This window comes from Coregonus lavaretus, assembly GCF_964263955.1.
Source record: "Coregonus lavaretus genome assembly, chromosome: 10".
NCBI classification, from domain to species: domain Eukaryota; kingdom Metazoa; phylum Chordata; class Actinopteri; order Salmoniformes; family Salmonidae; genus Coregonus; species Coregonus lavaretus.
The window spans coordinates 20,755,809-20,774,528 of NC_139997.1; the positions used below are offsets into that span (position 1 = coordinate 20,755,809).

Consider the following 18,720-nt stretch of genomic DNA (forward strand, 5'->3'; position numbering starts at 1 on the left):
TGGCCATTATCAGGCAATATTATTCAATCGTTCTTAGAGTTTTTTACATAACTGAATGCCTTAACTGTGAACTCTGGTAACAAACACACCAGTTCAGAAATTGGGTTTTAGACAACAAATCCAACAACATCCTACCACTTGAATTTGTTTTTCATTATCATTGTAATGATAAAACATCTATAAACAACTATGTTCTGATTTACATTGTGGGCTCAGTTGAGAGAGAGAGAGAGAGAGAGAGAGAGAGAGAGAGAGAGAGAGAGAGAGAGAGAGAGAGAGAGAGAGAGAGAGAGAGAGAGAGAGAGAGAGAGAGAGAGAGAGAGAGAGAGAGAGAGAGAGAGAGAGAGAGAGAGAGAGAGAGAGAGAGAGAGAGAGAGAGAGAGAGAGAGAGAGAGAGAGGAGAGAGAGAGAGAGAGAGAGAGAGAGAGAGAGAGAGAGAGAGAGAGAGAGAGAGAGAGAGAGAGAGAGAGAGAGAGAGAGAGAGAGAGAGAGAGAGAGAGAGAGAGAGAGAGAGAGAGAGAGAGAGAGAGAGAGAGAGAGAGAGAGAGAGAGATCATTGATTCTATTCCCTTGATCCACACTGGTGAACCAACCCCACCTGGCTTCCCACACAAACCCACTTTCACAAATTATCGTGAAATAGACACAAATTACTTGTGCGAAATGTGTGACACACTCCACACACACACACAGGCAGGCAATAGACTGGGCCCGGCCCTCATTTAAAACCATTGGGGGACTTCACATGTCCGCATACAGTACGATTCACTAGTGATCTCGTAGACCAGTACTATCGTGGCCAAAGCCTTTCATTAGAACACAGCTCAAAAAAGCAGGCGGAAATGTTTGTTTGTAGCTTGCAACTCAGGGGGATCCATTTGAATGTCACTCTGGGAGATGACATGATGGTTGAAAACAATGTATGAGTATTGTATGAATAATGTTTTCAGGCCATATTTGAAACAGCCTTGCCAGTGCCAATTGCCAAGGAATGAAGACAGCATGAGTGTAAAAACGGTGACTTGTTCATTGGTTCAATTCGTACATAGAACCACAAGCTGCAATAGAACCTAAAGCTGTAATACTACTGTGCAATAACACTGGGATTTCCCATGTGTTCCGAGATTAATGCACTACACTGTATCTCTGGTTTTATATCCGCTCCTAGCTGGGGTCACCGGTGGGTCATGTAGGCTAGGTTGGTTTGCTTGCTTTGGGCCTCGCGGGGGCACTTAAATAAGATGACGGTACACTTGTTTGGGGAATAGGAGATTTGTTCGGAGCTGGCTTCACTGGGTGAAAGCATTTGACACAGTGGAAAAGAAAACAGGAAAGAAAGCATCCATCCACCCACACGTTTTCATGCCCCAAATTAACACATCAAAACAGTTAGCTTGTGCACACACACACACACACATCAACCAACCAACCCCACAAACACACACACACACAGGCTGTAAGCTGTTGGGATGGGCTGATGTGCTCTGGGCTCCTGACATGTGGGGTGGTGTATGAGCCTTCGGTTAATTGAGCTGGACACAAAACCCAGCCAAGGATCCAGCACCCGCATGAATCATATTAACTTTCTCGCAGCGCCCCACACACAGGGGCCAGACCACTGGGGCGCTAGCTTCTGCACGCCTCATACAAATGTTTTACACAGCACCAGAGTAAATACAATAAATCAAGGCATCAGAGACAAGGGAGGCCCTTGTTTCCCTTTTGCCAGCGAATAACAATAGCTAATCCAATGTACAGTATTAGTGTAACAAAGGTGCGTAAAAGTCAGACATTGCTAAGGCGCACAACAACAACGTCTGGGCAAAAGTCGTGTAGTTTTTTTCTAGACTTTCAAAACCATTTATATGTCGGTATAAACTCCCAGCACTTAAGTTAGGACATGACGGCGCCATACAGAAGCATGTTACCTTGAACTAGCAACTCGCTTTGATGGCTAAAAGGAGACCATTTTCAACAACAAAAACGTTGGAATGTACTGAGATAGTGTGAGATTTGTGTAGCTGCCAATATTTCACATGTAAAGGCAGTGACATAATGGCATTCATAATTTTGATTAAATGGTTTATCAGGGACCTTGAATCCCCCCCAAAATCTGTTTCTGTCAGATACATGTTTTCATAAAGATACAGTAGACATACCCAGTGCTCCAACAGTGAATAGGTAAATACATACTGTATACACGACTGCATCATTCATTTAATTCTAGGAACCAAATGAGACGAATATAATTAAGTTCATACATAGCCCTATCTTCCACGCTTACATCTCCTCCATTTTCTCTCTAGCAGCATAACATATCAGTACATCTGTCTACACTGGACCAAACTAGTAATTGTGTTATAATTACATCCATGGCAAGCATGAAAGTCCCCTTGTTACCACCTAACCAAGGGGAGGGTACAAATAATCGGAGATGGAGGGAATAATTATTGCACAATTAATGGACAATTAAAGTAATCGGTTGGATTTGCCAGGGCCTAAAAATGAAGTGTGACAGACCAACAGTCATTCTGATTGCTCGTAGCATGCTGCAGTCGGATTAGCTCCTGAGCTGAAAATCACCTTGTCTTCTCGAGGAACAGACACACACAAATGAAGTTGCACTTTGAAAAAATACCCATTAGGCTTCTTTAAAGTCACAGCGTCCGGGATGGCATGGAGGTGGCGCATTATGATTCAGCTGCCAATTATGATTCAGCTCAATTAGCACCTCCATTTACTATATTTTATACTTTGGCATTCCTTGTCTCTGTACCCCAGTTTAAACATGTCACAGACAAGGATATGTAAGATACACTGCAGACAGACCGGCATGATATTTATGTCCGGATGTGTCCCAATTAAAATTCCTCACACCCTCCACCATAACCGACAATGTGCTGAAAGGCATCAATTGTCTCAATAAAAATAAATAACAATTATTTGCTTTGCTGATACGCAGCATGATAAATGAACGGGACTACTTCCTACAAATGTTGAGCAATTTTCGTTTTTTAAACAACTAATTGACCAATGTCGGTTCAATTATTTGAATTCCATTTCATATTAATTTTTTCAGGTGAGCTCAATGCGCTCATTGCGCAGTTTCTCTAGAGAAATCAGATCATGCCCGAACTGTGTGATGTAGTAGGGAGTTGTAGTTTCCAACAGGCCAACATTCTACATAGTTTAGCACAGATAATGTGGTAATTAACTACAATGACCATAATACATTGTGCGCCTACTTGTCCGGTCTGTGTGTTTCTTTTGTGTCTGCTATGTTAAGTTAGTGTGAGCAGACATGGAGAGAAGAGACAGAATAATGTGCGATCAAGAGGGAGAGCAGTTCCTTCGCGATATATCTCTACCGGAAAATACATTATCTAAGTGATTGTTAGTTGGCATTCAGCAGTCATAAAAGTATGACTTATTTAATTTGAAGAACTACTAAATAGTGATTTTGTCAAACAGAATAGGCAGCAGCTCTATAGAGATGAGATGATGACTTGGAATTCAATAATAAAGTCATCAAATAAAACAAATGTAATATACACAACAACTGAAATATGTTATTAAAGTAAAGTACTGTGAACAAATGATGGTTAATAAGTGATAAGCAGTAATGGGCAGTCACTACCATTATGGGACTTTCATTCATTGTTTTATTCTGTGTTGTTACAGCATTCAACCCACATACAGTTGAAGTCGGAAGTTTACATACACTTAGGTTGGAGTCATTAAAACTTGTTTTTCAACCACTCCACAAATTTCTTGTTAACAAACTTTAGTTTTGGCAAGTCGGTTAGGACATCTACTTTGTGCATGACACAAGTAATCTTTCCAACAATTGTTTACGGACAGATTATTTCACATATAATTCACTGTATCACAATTCCAGTGGGTCAGAAGTTTACATACACTAAGTTGACTGTGCCTTTAAACAGCTTGGGAAATTCCAGAAAATGATGTCATGGCTTTAGAAGCTTCTGGTAGGCTAATTGACATCATTTGAGTCAATTGGAGGTGTACCTGTGGATGTATTTCAAGGTCTACCTTCAAACTCAGTGCCTCTTTGCTTGACATCATGGGAAAATCTAAAGAAATCAGCCAAGACCTCAGAAAACATTTTTGTAGACCTCCACAAGTCTGGTTCATCCTTGGGAGCAATTTCCAAACGCCTGAAGGTACCACGTTCATCTGTACAAACAATAGTACGCAAGTATAAACACCATGGGACCACGCAGCCATCATACCGCTCAGGAAGGAGACGCGTTCTGTCTCCTACAGATGAATGTACTTTGGTGCAAAAAGTGCAAATCAATCCCAGAACAACAGCAAAGGACCTTGTGAAGATGCTAGAGGAAACAGGTACAAAAGTATCTATATCTACAGTAAAATGAGTCCTATATCGACATAACCTGAAAGGCCGCTCAGCAAGGAAGAAGCCACTGCTCCAAAACCGCCATAAAAACGCCAGACTACGGTTTGCAACTGCACATGGGGACAAAGATCATACTTTTTGGAGAAATGTCCTCTGGTCTGATGAAACACATATAGAACTGTTTGGCCATAATGACCATCGTTATGTTTGGAGAAAAAAGGGGCATGCTTGCAAGCCGAAGAACACCATCCCAACCGTGATGCACGGGGGTGGCAGCATCATGCTGTGGGGGTGCTTTGCTACAGGAGGGACTGGTGCACTTCACAAAATAGATGGCATCATGAGGAAGGAAAACGTGTGCATATATTGAAGCAACATCTCAAGACATCAGTCAGGAAGTTAAAGCTTGGTCGCAAATGGGTCTTCCAAATGGACAATGACCCCAAGCATACTTCCAAACGTGTGGCAAAATGGCTTAAGGACAACAAAGTCAAGGTATTGGCGTGGCCATCACAAAGCCCTGACCTCAATCATATAGAACATTTGTGGGCAGAACTGAAAAAGCGTGTGCAAGCAAGGAGGCCTACAAACCTGACTCAGTTACACCAGCTCTGTCAGAAGAAATGGGCCAAAATTCACCCAACTTATTGTGGGAAGCGTGTGGAAGGCTACCCGAAACGTTTGACCCAAGTTAAACAATTTAAAGGCAATGCTACCAAATACTAATTGAGTGTATGTAAACTTCTGACCCACTGGGAATGTGATGAAAGAAATAAAAGCTGAAATAAATCATTCTCTCTACTATTATTCTGACATTTCATATTCTTAAAATAAAGTGGTGATCCTAACTGACCAAAGACAGGCATTATTACTAGGATTAAATGTCAGGAATTGTGAAAAACTGAGTTTAAATGTATTTGGCTAAGGTGTATGTAAACTTCCGACTTCAACTGTAATGCATAGTGCATTTAATGTTGAAAAAAAGTATCAAAACCGAAATAAATTAAAAAAGATTATTTTTTATTAACCGAAACCAAACCAACCTCAAAAAACCGACCTCACTATTAGCTAGTTTTCCTAATTCTCCGCTTCTGATTGGTTGGCATGACAAAGGCTAAGCGGCTAGTTGGTTCTAATGGCCCTGTGATCCTATAAATAACGTACCTTGGTTGCCTCTCCATCGATTACAGCCTTGAACCCGTGTAGTGCCAGCTAGGCTTGTAAGACTGACCTGACTGCATGCCTGGCTGCAGTGTTCTGTTCAAGACCACCTAAAGCGAGACCGATTCAAGACCATGACTGGAGCAAATTGAGTCTGAGTCAAGACCAAGACCAGATAAAGACATCTGCCATTCAACTGTATTAGGGCAAAGTTTTGGAGTGACAGTGCAATCAACCAATCACATTTTGACTTAATGGGTGGGACCATTTTTACAAAAACGTATGGAAACTTCTGCCTTATGCAATAGCGAGCAGTAGTTTTCCCATGGTCTAGCTAGCTAGCTTTTGTTATCGGCTAGTTTGCAGCGGCGGCAGCAGGTGTTCTCAAAGAGGATGTTGTTGCTTTTCAAGAATAACTTTACACAATAAATTCAGTTTCAAATGATCATCATCTGGTGAGTGGAACTGTTCATTGCAGCACGCTTGCTGTTGTTAACCATCTCTGTGTGTGCAACATTGTTGCATTTAAAGTGGAACTGACAGCATTTTAGCAGCATGAAATCGTATTAAATCTGTTCATACAAACCCCCAGGAAGATTATGACACATTTTAAAACATTTTCTGACAAGCAACCATTTAGATATGGTCATTTTCACGTTTTCATAAATGTGATATGTCGCAAGTGACGACTTCACAGGAGAAGCATTTTAACGTTTTTTTTAATTTCTTTAAATCAAAATGCGTTTTTTGGCAGAAATGCCTTCTGGAACATTTGAACTTTAATGTGTCTTAATAACCAACTTGTATGCCATCTGTAAATACGAATAAAGTTGTTCAATTACGAGCCTAGTTGGTTTAGCCACAGGAAAAGACAGGAACCTTCCCGCTAGCCATGATTGGCTGAGATAATGGTTGGGCTGGACATGCCGATAGATGAGTTTCGGATTGGTCAGTGGGAAATGGTTGTGATGGACTACTTTCAGGAGGACGACGGTACCATGCTGGCGCTTTCTGACTCTGAAAATGAATCTGAAAATGAATCAGATGATGAGGAAATCCCTGATTTAAGTTAAAACATTTTAATTAAAGAAGACATTGTAGAGTATTCTGATGACAGTGATGGGGAAGAAATGGCGATCAACAGTGTTGTTGTCACGGAAGAAGTTGATCGAGTTTTGAAATCAGTTGAATGTCTGGTAGAAGCAGAGGGTGATAAGGAGTTGAATACAATTCTGGCGTTTGATTGCAAATGCAGAGGGAGTCGAAAAGAGAACACAGAAGGCTGTTGTATAAAACACCTGTCTCCGGATAACATCTTCAAAATAAGGGCAACCATTGCATCAGTGACAGAGAGGGAGAAAGATCTGATGATTCTTATAGCATTGCACACGGTCAGTGTGAACCAGAGTGACTTGACACAACAGGCTAAGCAAGCTGTACAAACAAAACGGAAACGACACAGGACGTCTTATTTAATGAAAGGGGTTGCAGTCTCCCGTGAAGCGTTCATCCATGTATACGGGTAAGAGTCTAGCTACAGTTTCAGATATTATACATTTCTAATTTTGTCAGAAAGTTGTTTTCATTGCAAGTTATTGTTTAGCTAGCTAGCTAGATGTCTAAACAAAAGACCCCAAGTTAAAGCGTACTGTTAGCTAGCTAGCTGATGTTAGATGGCTGCCTCACTAACTAATATTAGGTTTATGATCTGTGTAGTAATATTATCTCAGCAAGCCATTTGAATTGCTAGTTATAGCCTAATGTTAGCTAGTTATAGCCTAACTAGCTAACATTGAACCTATTTGGTTAACTTTAGGTAGCTATGACAATCGGTTTGTATTGCTAGTACTCTATGGATTAGGATTATGGTTCATTGTTTAGCTAGCTAGCTAGCTACATGTCTAAACAAAATACTTGGACTTCGCCAAATGATTACCTGGCCAATCAAGTTAGCCAGGTGTGTCTGACGGTGATTACGGCTATCTATTATATAATCATGCTAAAATATTTTTGTCTGGAATTTGTCTTTCAGCATCAGTAGAACACGCCTGACTCTCCTCCAACAGTCAACAAGTCAACTACTTGATTGATGAAGGCATGTCATCCAGCAAAGGCAGCAGCACAGTCATCAACTACATGCACCATTTCTTCACCAACTATGGAGTTGGGGAAACATGTGAATTGTGATGACTGCAGTGGCCAAAACAATAACAAGTTTGTGCTCTGGTATTGTGCCTGGCAGACCATGCACAAGCTCCACCACAGTCTGGACCTTCACTTCCTGATCACAGGCCACACCAAGTTTGCCCCCGAATGGTGCTTCGGCCTCGTCAAGCAGCGCTTCAGAAAGACCAGAGTGAACACTTTGTCCGAGATTGCTTGTGTTGTGAAGGACAGCACTGTGACAGGGGTCAACATCCCACAGCTGGTTGGACTGGAGAATGGTACGGTGGTGGTGGAAAGCTATGGCTGGCAACAACACCTGACTCCGTACTTCAGGCCGCTGCCACAGATCAAGTAGTACCAGCACTTCAGGTGAATATCATTTTCATTGCATTGTATGAGGTTATTCTTCTTATCTAAACTTGGGAGGTGAATTGATGTTATGCAAGGTTGTAATGTATTCTCTTTTTTTTTGTTATATCCTGTTTTAAATCTTCAATGATCTGGAGCCTGGTGTTGTTGTCGCCAAGGAGCGTTCGGACTCAGTCAGGACCAGGTTTCAGCTGCTGCGCAACGCTGACGTCCTTCCTCCCATAGATGGTCTGCGTGTACAAGCACCACCTGGACTGGACACAGCTAGACAAACGTATATTTTTGAGAAGATCAGGGAGTTTTGCAATGAAGAGGCTATGGACATCACATGCCCTGCACCAAAGTCAAGGGCAGGACACAAACAGGCTCTCCGAATATAGATTCCCTTGTTCAAGTGTGGTTCGGATGGACCAGTTCATCACTGGGGGCGAGTTCCCAGTCATCAGAAGAAGACAAAAATAAATGTGGATGCTGCCATGATAATCATGAATGAATTGTGAATAATGATGAGTGAGAAAGTTAGAAGCATAAACATCATACTTCCCAAAAATCATGTTTTGGGGGCATGATCTTTGTGCATCTGTAACTTTCTCACTCATCATTAATCACGATTCATTAATGATTGCCATGGTTAATGTAGAAGTGTTCAGAAACATATATTATATGTTTATTTACAAGTGACTGCAAAATGACATAATCCATTATTTACCATTAATTTTTATTTGGCACAACATAATCTGAAACACAACCAAAACAAACTACAAATACATCCAACAAGTTTGTAGAGTCACAAGCTTGATGTAGTCATTGTGTGCTAGGAATATGGGACCAAATACTACACTTTTGACTAAATGCAATACACTAGAAGTGAATTTGTCCAAATACTTATGACACCTTCAAATGGGGGGACTAGATACATAAAGTGCATACATTTCTAAAAGGTAAAACAGATATGTATGAAAATACCATGAAATGAAAGGTGACATTCAGTACTGTCACCTCATATATAACATTTGATCTCAAATTGAAAATACTGGAGTAGAGCCAAATTCAATGTTTTAGCTTCACTGTCCAAATAAATAAAATCATATTTATGTGAACTAACTAATAGGCTATCATATGTAACGGTGAGAGAAACAAAATGGACTTCATAGCCATAGACGATCGGGTAGGACCCCTACTAAGGCAGGCTAGTCTACCCGTCTTCACATCTGGCATCACGAACGAGATTGAAATAATCCTTTAATACAGCCCCCTAAAAGCTAAGCGCTGTACTACGAGTTAAAGGTCCCAGGCCTTTGAGGGCTCAAACATGGCCGAGCAAGAAGATTTAGATAAATAGTTTGAAAGGCTACAGGTTAGGCTGTCAGAAGAATCTAGTGCCTTGCCGCAGGCAAGACGAGAAAAAATAAGTTATCCTCAGGGAGAGCCTAAATGTGTGGCAAAGACAGGAGACGTACATGCATGGCTGGGGCCTGCAAAGAAAGACGTTTATGTAATAATAATTGGTCATTTAGCAGACGCTCTTATCCAGAGCGACTTACAGGAGCAAATAGGGTTAAGTGCCTTGCTCAAGGGCACATCGACAGATTTTTCACCTAGTCGGCTCGGGGATTAGAACCAGCGACCTTTCGGTTACTGGCACAACGCTCTTACCCACTAAGCCACCTGCCGCCCATGTGGTAGGGGACATCCATGGATACAGTTGGAACGAGATCCAAAGACTCCAGAGGAAGACCCCACCATTGGTCCTGTCCTCACTGCTACGAAGACAAGTGCCCAACCTGGACCAGGTCAGCTGCGGGGTGTGGGGCCGCAGCTGAAAAAGTTGACTTATCAGTGAAAATGTCTGAAGATTCAAAGTGCTATTCCGCCGCATCAAGAACCCTAGGGATGGCGAGAGAGTGTGGTAGCTAGTCGTGCCTGAGCCACTGCGTCTCCGAGTGAGGGAAGCACCCTTGAGATGATGAGACAGAGCTATTACTGGCCCACAATGAGTAAGGATGTCCAGAGCTGGTTGAAGCAGTGCAAAGGCTGTGCTTGGGCAAGAAGACAAGAGAAAGCAGTGCTCATAAGGCCAGGACACTGTACAGTCCAGTCACCCAACAGAGAACACACGATCTGTAGTGACAGACTACACTAACCTTGTATACATTCCACATGCCATTCCACACAGACACTTGGGGTGGTCAGGGGGAAGGAGCCATAGATGGGGAGAATGTAGCACAGGGTGTAGTCCGGGAGAAGGGGTATTCAGATAATGTTCAAAGGGTGAGACGCCCATGGGGAGGTAATACGGCTAACATTCCGGTGGGGAATAGAGATGAGTATGTAAAAAGTTGCAGCAATGTGTTATGTTTTCCTTGTGTTCCAGGACCTGGGTGGCTGGAGGAGGGTCACTGGTATGTCAGGGTTTAGCAGGGGGGAATGTAACGGAGAGAAACAAAATGGACTTCATAGCCTTTCCCCTGGGAACTAATATACAGTGGGGAGAACAAGTATTTGATACACTGCCGATTTTGCAGGTTTTCCTACTTACAAAGCATGTAGAGGTCTGTAATTTATATCATAGGTACACTTCAACTGTGAGAGACGGAATCTAAAACAAAAATCCTGAAAATCACATTGTATGATTTTTAAGTAATTAATTTACATTTTATTGCATGACATAAGTATTTGATACATCAGAAAAGCAGATCTTAATATTTGGTACAGAAACCTTTGTTTGCAATTACAGAGATCATACGTTTCCTGTAGGTCTTGACCAGGTTTGCACACACTGCAGCAGGGATTTTGGCCCACTCCTCCATACAGACCTTCTCCAGATCCTTCAGGTTTCGGGGCTGTCGCTGGGCAATACAGACTTTCAGTTCCCTCCAAAGATTTTCTATTGGGTTCAGGTCTGGAGACTGGCTAGGCCACTCCAGGACCTTGAGATGCTTCTTACGGAGCCACTCCTTAGTTGCCCTGGCTGTGTGTTTCGGGTCGTTGTCATGCTGGAAGACCCAGCCACGACCCATCTTCAATGCTCTTACTGAGGGAAGGAGGTTGTTGGCCAAGATCTCGCAATACATGGCCCCATCCATCCTCCCCTCAGTACGGTGCAGTCGTCCTGTCCCCTTTGCAGAAAAGCATCCCCAAGGAATGATGTTTCCACCTCCATGCTTCACGGTTGGGATGGTGTTCTTGGGGTTGTACTCATCCTTCTTCTTCCTCCAAACACGGGGAGTGGAGTTTAGACCAAAAAGCTCTATTTTTGTCTCATCAGACCACATGACCTTCTCCCATTCCTCCTCTGGATCATCCAGATGGTCATTGGCAAACTTCAGACGGGCCTGGACATGCGCTGGCTTGAGCAGGGGGACCTTGCGTGCGCTGCAGGATTTTAATCCATGACGGCGTAGTGTGTTACTAATGGTTTTCTTTGAGACTGTGGTCCCAGCTCTCTTCAGGTCATTGACCAGGTCCTGCCATGTAGTTCTGGGCTGATCCCTCACCTTCCTCATGATCATTGATGCCCCACGAGGTGAGATCTTGCATGGAGCCCCAGACCGAGGGTGATTGACCGTCATCTTGAACTTCTTCCATTTTCTAATAATTGTGCCAACAGCTGTTGCCTTCTCACAAAGCTGCTTGCCTATTGTCCTGTAGCCCATTCCAACCTTGTGCAGGTCTACAATTTTATCCCTGATGTCCTTACACAGCTCTCTGGTCTTGGCCATTGTGGAGAGGTTGGAGTCTGTTTGATTGAGTGTGTGGACAGGTGTCTTTTATACAGGTAACGAGTTCAAACAGGTGCAGTTAATACAGGTAATGAGTGGAGAACAGGAGGGCTTCTTAAAGAAAAACTAACAGGTCTGTGAGAGCCGGAATTCTTACTGGTTGGTAGGTGATCAAATACTTATGTCATGCAATAAAATGCAAATTAATTACTTAAAAATCATACAATGTGATTTTCTGGATTTTTGTTTTAGATTTCGTCTCTCACAGTTGAAGTGTACCTATGATAAAAATTACAGACCTCTACATGCTTTGTAAGTAGGAAAACCTGCAAAATCGGCAGTGTATCAAATACTTGTTCTCCCCACTGTATATAGCTTGAGGAACTGTGTTCGTTAATGGACAGTTTTATCAACCAGTCAAGAGTTATAAAAGCTTTGGTGTTAGCCAATATTATCGTGAGACGGGAGAAGAGGGGCGAAGCGTGCAGCTAGAGAAAGGATGATGCTTGTGAATATGCTCGGCACAGAAGACAACGAAAAAGTTTGATAAAAATAACGAAACAACGTGAGTTTAGCTGTAAAGTTGTTGCAATCAAAGGTAGAATGCGAAGAGACATTATTGTGCCCTAATATAAAGGAAAACTGGAAAACTTAACAACCTTGTAAACTGAGAAGTGTTAGCAAGCTTCAAAGAACTACCGCTGCTCCAATCGTTAGCTCCTGATACGCTGCTGGTACTCAGTTTATTTTTATGCATAGTCACTTTAACTCTACCCACATGTACATATTACCTCAATTATCTCGACTAACCGGTGCCCCCGCACATTGACTCTGTACCGGTACCCCCTGTATATAGCCGCCCTACTGTTATCTTATTTTACTGCTGCTCTTTAATTATTTTCTATTTTCTATTTTTTACTTCAATATTTTTCTATTTATTTTTTAAACTGCATTGTTGGTTAAGTGCTTGTAAGTAAGCATTTCACTGTAATGTCTTCACCTGTTGTATTCGGTGCATGTGGCAAATAAAATTTGATTTGATTTGAGATGCATGACTGGACAACCACATTGTGACTGCAGTAATCAATGTACTATATAATTATCATCAGGTGTGTATGTATATTATTTTTAAAGGAACTGTCTTAATCACACCACCAATAGAGTTAGCCAAGATTAGGGGAAACCAAGCAGACATGGGCATAGACAGGAAAGAGGCTAGACAAAGAAACCATAGTGGCTCAAGGTCAAGGGAGGGTGGCTATTTGAATAAAGACGGGGTTCCTATATGATATGAGAAGATGAAGCTGTATAAAAAGAGAGCTCAGAGTCTGGGACTGGCAGTTGCTCCACGGACCAGCTCGGCTTGTTACTTTGTAATCAAGTCTATTCTGAACTCACAAGCTCCAGTGTCTGAGAGATATCTTTGAGAAGTATTTCCACGACAAAGGATCTCCCATCTCTACAGAGGAACTCTGGAGCTCTGTCAGAGTGACCACCAGGTTCTTGGTCACCTCCCTGACATTTTACATTTTACATTTTAGGCATTTAGCAGACGCTCTTATCCAGAGCGACTTACAGTTAGTGAGTGCATAAATTTTTTCATACTAGCCCCCCGTGGGAATCGAACCCACAGCCCTGGCGTCGCAAACACCATGCTCTACCAACTGAGCTACACGGGGCCTCAAATAATCAAATCATTAACAGATTATTTGATGAGTCAGACAAGCAGAAGGAATATAGCCAGTAAACGTAAGCACTTACAATCACAATCCCTTCTCCCTTGATTGCTCAGTTTGGCCGGGTGGACAGTTCTAGGAAGAGTCTTGGTGGTTCCAAACTTAATCCATTGAAGAATGATGGAGGCCACTGTGTTCTTGGGGACCTTCAATGCTGCAGACATTCTTTGGTACCCTTCCCGAGATCTGTGCCTCGACACAAGCCTGTCTCGGAGATCTATGGACAATTCCTTCGACCTCATGGCTTGGTTTTTGCTCTGACGTGCACAGTCAACTGTGGGACTTTATATAGACAGATGTGTGCCTTTCCAAATCATGTCCAATCAATTGAATTTACCACAGTTGGTCTCCAGTCCAGTTGTAGAAACATCTCAAGGATGATCAATGGAAACAGGATGCATTTCGAGTCTCATAGCGAAGGGTCTGAATACTTATGTAAATAAGGTATTTCTGTTTTTTGGGGGGTATTGTGTGTAGATTGATGAGGAAAAAACATAATTTAATCAATTTTAGAATAAGGCTGTAACGTAACAAAATGTGGAAAAAGTCAAGGTGTCTGAATACTTTCCGAATGCACTGTATATCATACTTTGACTAAAACGATGACTTATTGTCTGAAATCGTTGTGCAGCATCACCGGTATGCACTAGGCATCATTTGTCGGCTGAAAAAAGTGGATTTTCACTGATGTGGGCGTTTGAAGACATGATCCGGTACTTTGGCGACTAGGAAGTATTTTTTGAACTTCTGCTTTGGGCTGGATGTGTCAATGTGTAATTCATACATGCATAGTCAATGAGCAGAATTACTGACTTACCTCTATTAGCCATGGAATCCCTAGTTTGAAAGCAACTGTTTTCTGGAAAGTGTGCGGCACCATTTTCCTTACATTTACCCCCACGTGGGCCAGCCCTCTAGCAATTAGAGTTTCAGCCAATGAGCTTCAGCCCCTCGCCATTTGAGTGACAGCTAGCAAGACGCATGCACAGAGTGAGCAATGACATGGTGCACATATCTGCACATTTATGACGTAGTACGCAATTTTCGGGGACCACTAACAAACTGAAATGGTCCACCCACGCAGACAGTGTGGTGAAGAAGGCGCAACAGAGTCTCTTCAACCTCAGGAGGCTAAAGAAATTTGGCTTGGCACCTAAAACCTCACAAACTTTTACAGATGCACAATTGAGAGCATCCTGTCAGGCTGTATCACCGCCTAGTATGGCAACTGCACCGCCCGCAACCACAGGGCTCTCCAGAGGGTGGTGCGGTCTGCCGAACACATTACCGGGAGCAAACTACCCGCCCTCCAAGACACCTACAGCACACAATGTCACAGGAAGGCCAAAAAGATCATCAAGGACATCAACCACCCAAGCCACTGCCTGTTCACCCCACTATCATCCAGAAGGCGAGGTCAGTACAGGTGCATCAAAGCTGGGACCGAGAGACTGAAAAACAGCCATCAGACTGTTAAATAGCCATCACTAGCACATTAGAGGCTGCTGCTGCCTATATAAATCACTGGCCACTTTAAGAAATGGAATGCTAGTCACTTTAATGTTTACATATCTTGCATTACTCATCTCATATGTATATACTTTATTCTATAATATGCTACTGTATTGTAGTCCATGCCGCTCTGTCATTGCTCGTCCATATATGCATATATTGTTAATTCCATTCCTTACTTAGATTTGTGTGTATTGGGTATATGTTGTGAAGTTGTTAGATATTACTTGTTAGATATTACTGGACTGTCGGAGCTAGAAGCACAAGCATTTCGCTACACCTGCAATAACATCTGTTAAACACGTGTATGTGACAAATAAAATTTGATTTGATACTGGCTAAAAAGTATACAAAAGTACCAGAGAATGTCTTTAACTTCAGAGTTGTTGCTCAGGTTGGCAAACACTTGTATTGTGCAAGTTTTATGCATGTTTTTCAGGAGTTATTCTTAAAATGCTGCCTTATCTTTAAAAAGAAATGCCAGGGGTTAAAACAGCAGTTTCATTGCACTTATAAGTATATGTGGTAATATATGTATGTATATGCCTATGCTTTTCCCATTTCGGAGGAATGTCGTGAATGAAAGACAAGGAAGATGACCGACCAGATATGCCAATCAGCCAAAGAGGTTACAGTGTGTTCTGTTGGATCTCTTCCAGCAAAGTGACTAAGGAAGGTCTCAGCTTTCCATTAATTGGAGTTGCATGGGCACAGACACACACATGCACACACACACACGTCACACATGCACACACACACAAACACACACACACACACACGTGCACTACCCACGTTGTAAGTCTTCTTGTGTTACCTCCAAGTCAAGTCATTATATAACAGTAAACCTAAGTTTATCCAGGGATGCCACAAATAGAGTATGATGGAAATTCCATTAGCTCTTACTGTAATTGCATATGATTTAGCATAGTTAACATAATAAATATAGTAATCTATTGACAGATATTAGTGATTTGTCAAAGAACACTTGACATGGATAACCCCTGGACTAACTCCTCCAAAAAGTTTGACAGTGATGGAAAGGATATTGACATTTACTGTATCTCACAGAAGACATTTGAATGCACCACATGCAGTACATATTTCTAAAGCAACAAAGGTCATGTTCTCTTAGATATCCTAGAGAAATCAGTCCACAGAGGCATCACAAGATGCTTAGTTGTTTCCCACTGTGGTCCTTTGCAATGACAGCCATTGCCACTCGATATTGATCCTACACAAGCATGTGACTTCTATCTTATTTTTCCTTCATGACACAACAGCCCCCCTTGACACTACCCTCACTCTCATCACTAGAGCAGAAGTGACAAATGCCACAGAGGCAAAGCTGTGACATCGCAAATGGGGCCTGCTGTGGTTTCTCACCTAGCTGCAAAGCAAAGCGTTACTGTTCCATTTGTATTTCACCTTGTGTTTGATTTGGTAATGTTCCTTCTTTCTGGTCCTACAGGTGCGCACAGGGGGACATCGTCACACACACGGCCTGGCTCAACCGGTCGAGTATACTCTACGCCGGCAAGGATAAGTGGTCGATGGATCCCAGGGTGAGCCTGGTTACACTCAATCAGGAGGAGTTCACCATCAAGATTGAGGACGTGGACATGACAGATGAAGGCCCGTACACCTGCGCGGTGCAGACGAGCAGCAGACCGAGGACAACGTCAGTGCACATCATCGTCCAAGGTAAGCCAAAGCCTTAGAATCTAGATACTGTCTCGGCAGATGAAGTAGAAAAACATATTTTGTCTGATTTACAGAATGTGTGTGTGTGTCTCTCTCTCTCTCTCTCTCTCTCTCTCGTATATCTCTATCTCTTTCTGTGTGTGTCTTTGTGCTTGTGTGTGTGTCGCTCTCCCTCTCTCTCTTTCTCTTTATGTGTGTGCGTGTGCATCTCCCTCTCTGGTGTATTTGATGGCCTTCATACCCCTCAGTGAATGAGAACCTCTTATTACCCCATAGAAAAGCAAATTGCTCTACTTTCTCTTTCGCTGTGGAAGGGATGTAAAAATAAATCAATATAAATAAAGGGAGAAGAACATGTAGAACAACACCAGTCCGTGAATGCACTTCAATAAGTCATCCGTTATTATCTGTGCATCCATTAGTTGGTGGTGTAATTGTTTTATTAGCTTTTACAATCTCCCAGTAGATTCTACCTAACTTGTAAAACGTACAGTATGGAAAGCATCCATCGTGTGGTGCTCGTTCACAGTCTAATCATTTTTTACATTTTAGTCATTTAGCAGACGCTCTTATCCAGAGCGACTTACAGTTAGTGAGTGCATACATTTTCATACTGGCCCCCCATGGGAAACGAACCCACAACCCTGGCGTTGCAAGCGCCATGCTCTACCAACTGAGCTACAGGGGACTATATACATATGAAGTATATAAGACTACATCACCTTGAGTACCCCCGTATGCATTTACTAGAAGCTTGAATCCAGGGTTGTATTCATTACGACACACGTTTCGAAACATTTTCAAATCAAATCAAATCAAATTTTATTGGTCACATGCGCCGAATACAACAGGTGCAGACATTACAGTGAAATGCTTACTTACAGCCCTTAACCAACAGTGCATTTATTTTAAACAAAAAAAGTAAGAATAAAACAACAACAAAAAAGTGTTGAGAAAAAAAAGAGCAGAAGTAAAATAAAGTGACAGTAGGGAGGCTATATATACAGTAAAATAAAGTGACAGTAGGGAGGCTATATATACAGGGGGGTACCGTTGCATAGTCAATGTGCGGGGGCACCGGCTAGTTGAGGTAGTTGAGGTAATATGTACATGTGGGTAGAGTTAAAGTGACTATGCATAAATACGTAACAGAGTAGCAGCAGCGTAAAAAGGATGGGGTGGGGGGGCAGTGCAAATATTCCGGGTAGCCATGATTAGCTGTTCAGGAGTCTTATGGCTTGGGGGTAAAAGCTGTTGAGAAGTCTTTTGGACCTAGACTTGGCACTCCGGTACCGCTTGCCGTGCGGTAGCAGAGAGAACAGTCTATGACTAGGGTGGCTGGAGTCTTTGACAATTTTGAGGGCCTTCCTCTGACACCGCCTGGTATAGAGGTCCTGGATGGCAGGGAGCTTTGCCCCAGTGATGTACTGGGCCGTACGCACTACCCTCTGTAGTGCCTTGCGGTCAGAGGCCAAGCAGTTGCCATACCAGGCGGTGATGCAACCAGTCAGGATGCTCTCGATGGTGCAGCTGTAGAATTTTTTGAGGATCTGAGGACCCATGCCAAATCTTTTTAGTCTCCTGAGGGGGAATAGGCTTTGTCGTGCCCTCTTCACGACTGTCTTGGTGTGTTTGGACCATGATAGTTCGTTGGTGATGTGGACACCAAGGAACTTGAAGCTCTCAACCTGTTCCACTACAGCCCCGTCGATGAGAATGGGGGCGTGCTCAGTCCTCTTTTTTTTCCTGTAGTCCACAATCATCTCCTTTGTCTTGGTCACGTTGAGGGAGAGGTTGTTGTCCTGGCACCACACGGCCAGATCTCTGACCTCCTCCCTATAGGCTGTCTCATCGTTGTCGGTGATCAGGCCTACCACTGTTGTGTCGTCGGCAAACTTAATGATGGTGTTGGAGTCGTGCCTGGCCATGCAGTCATGGGTGAACAGAGAGTACAGGAGGGGACTGAGCACGC

The 18,720-nt window shown here is 42.7% G+C and overlaps 1 protein-coding gene and 1 long non-coding RNA gene across 2 annotated transcripts in view; both read left to right on the forward strand.

The window, feature by feature from the left end:
- LOC311136220 (opioid-binding protein/cell adhesion molecule-like) overlaps window positions 1-18,720 on the forward strand; it is a gene marked incomplete at both ends in the record, with an annotated part of 195,865 nt that overhangs the window by 87,947 nt on the left and 89,198 nt on the right. Inside the window, one exon of the mRNA XM_084170338.1 lies at window positions 16,516-16,748. Within this exon, the coding sequence (XP_084026464.1) occupies window positions 16,516-16,748 (233 nt within the window). The remainder of the gene's footprint in view (window positions 1-16,515; window positions 16,749-18,720) is intronic.
- Window positions 6,542-9,124, forward strand: LOC311136221. The gene is made up of 3 exons (XR_014613854.1): window positions 6,542-7,064; window positions 7,575-8,077; window positions 8,215-9,124. It is a non-coding gene; the product is annotated as an uncharacterized lncRNA (long non-coding RNA).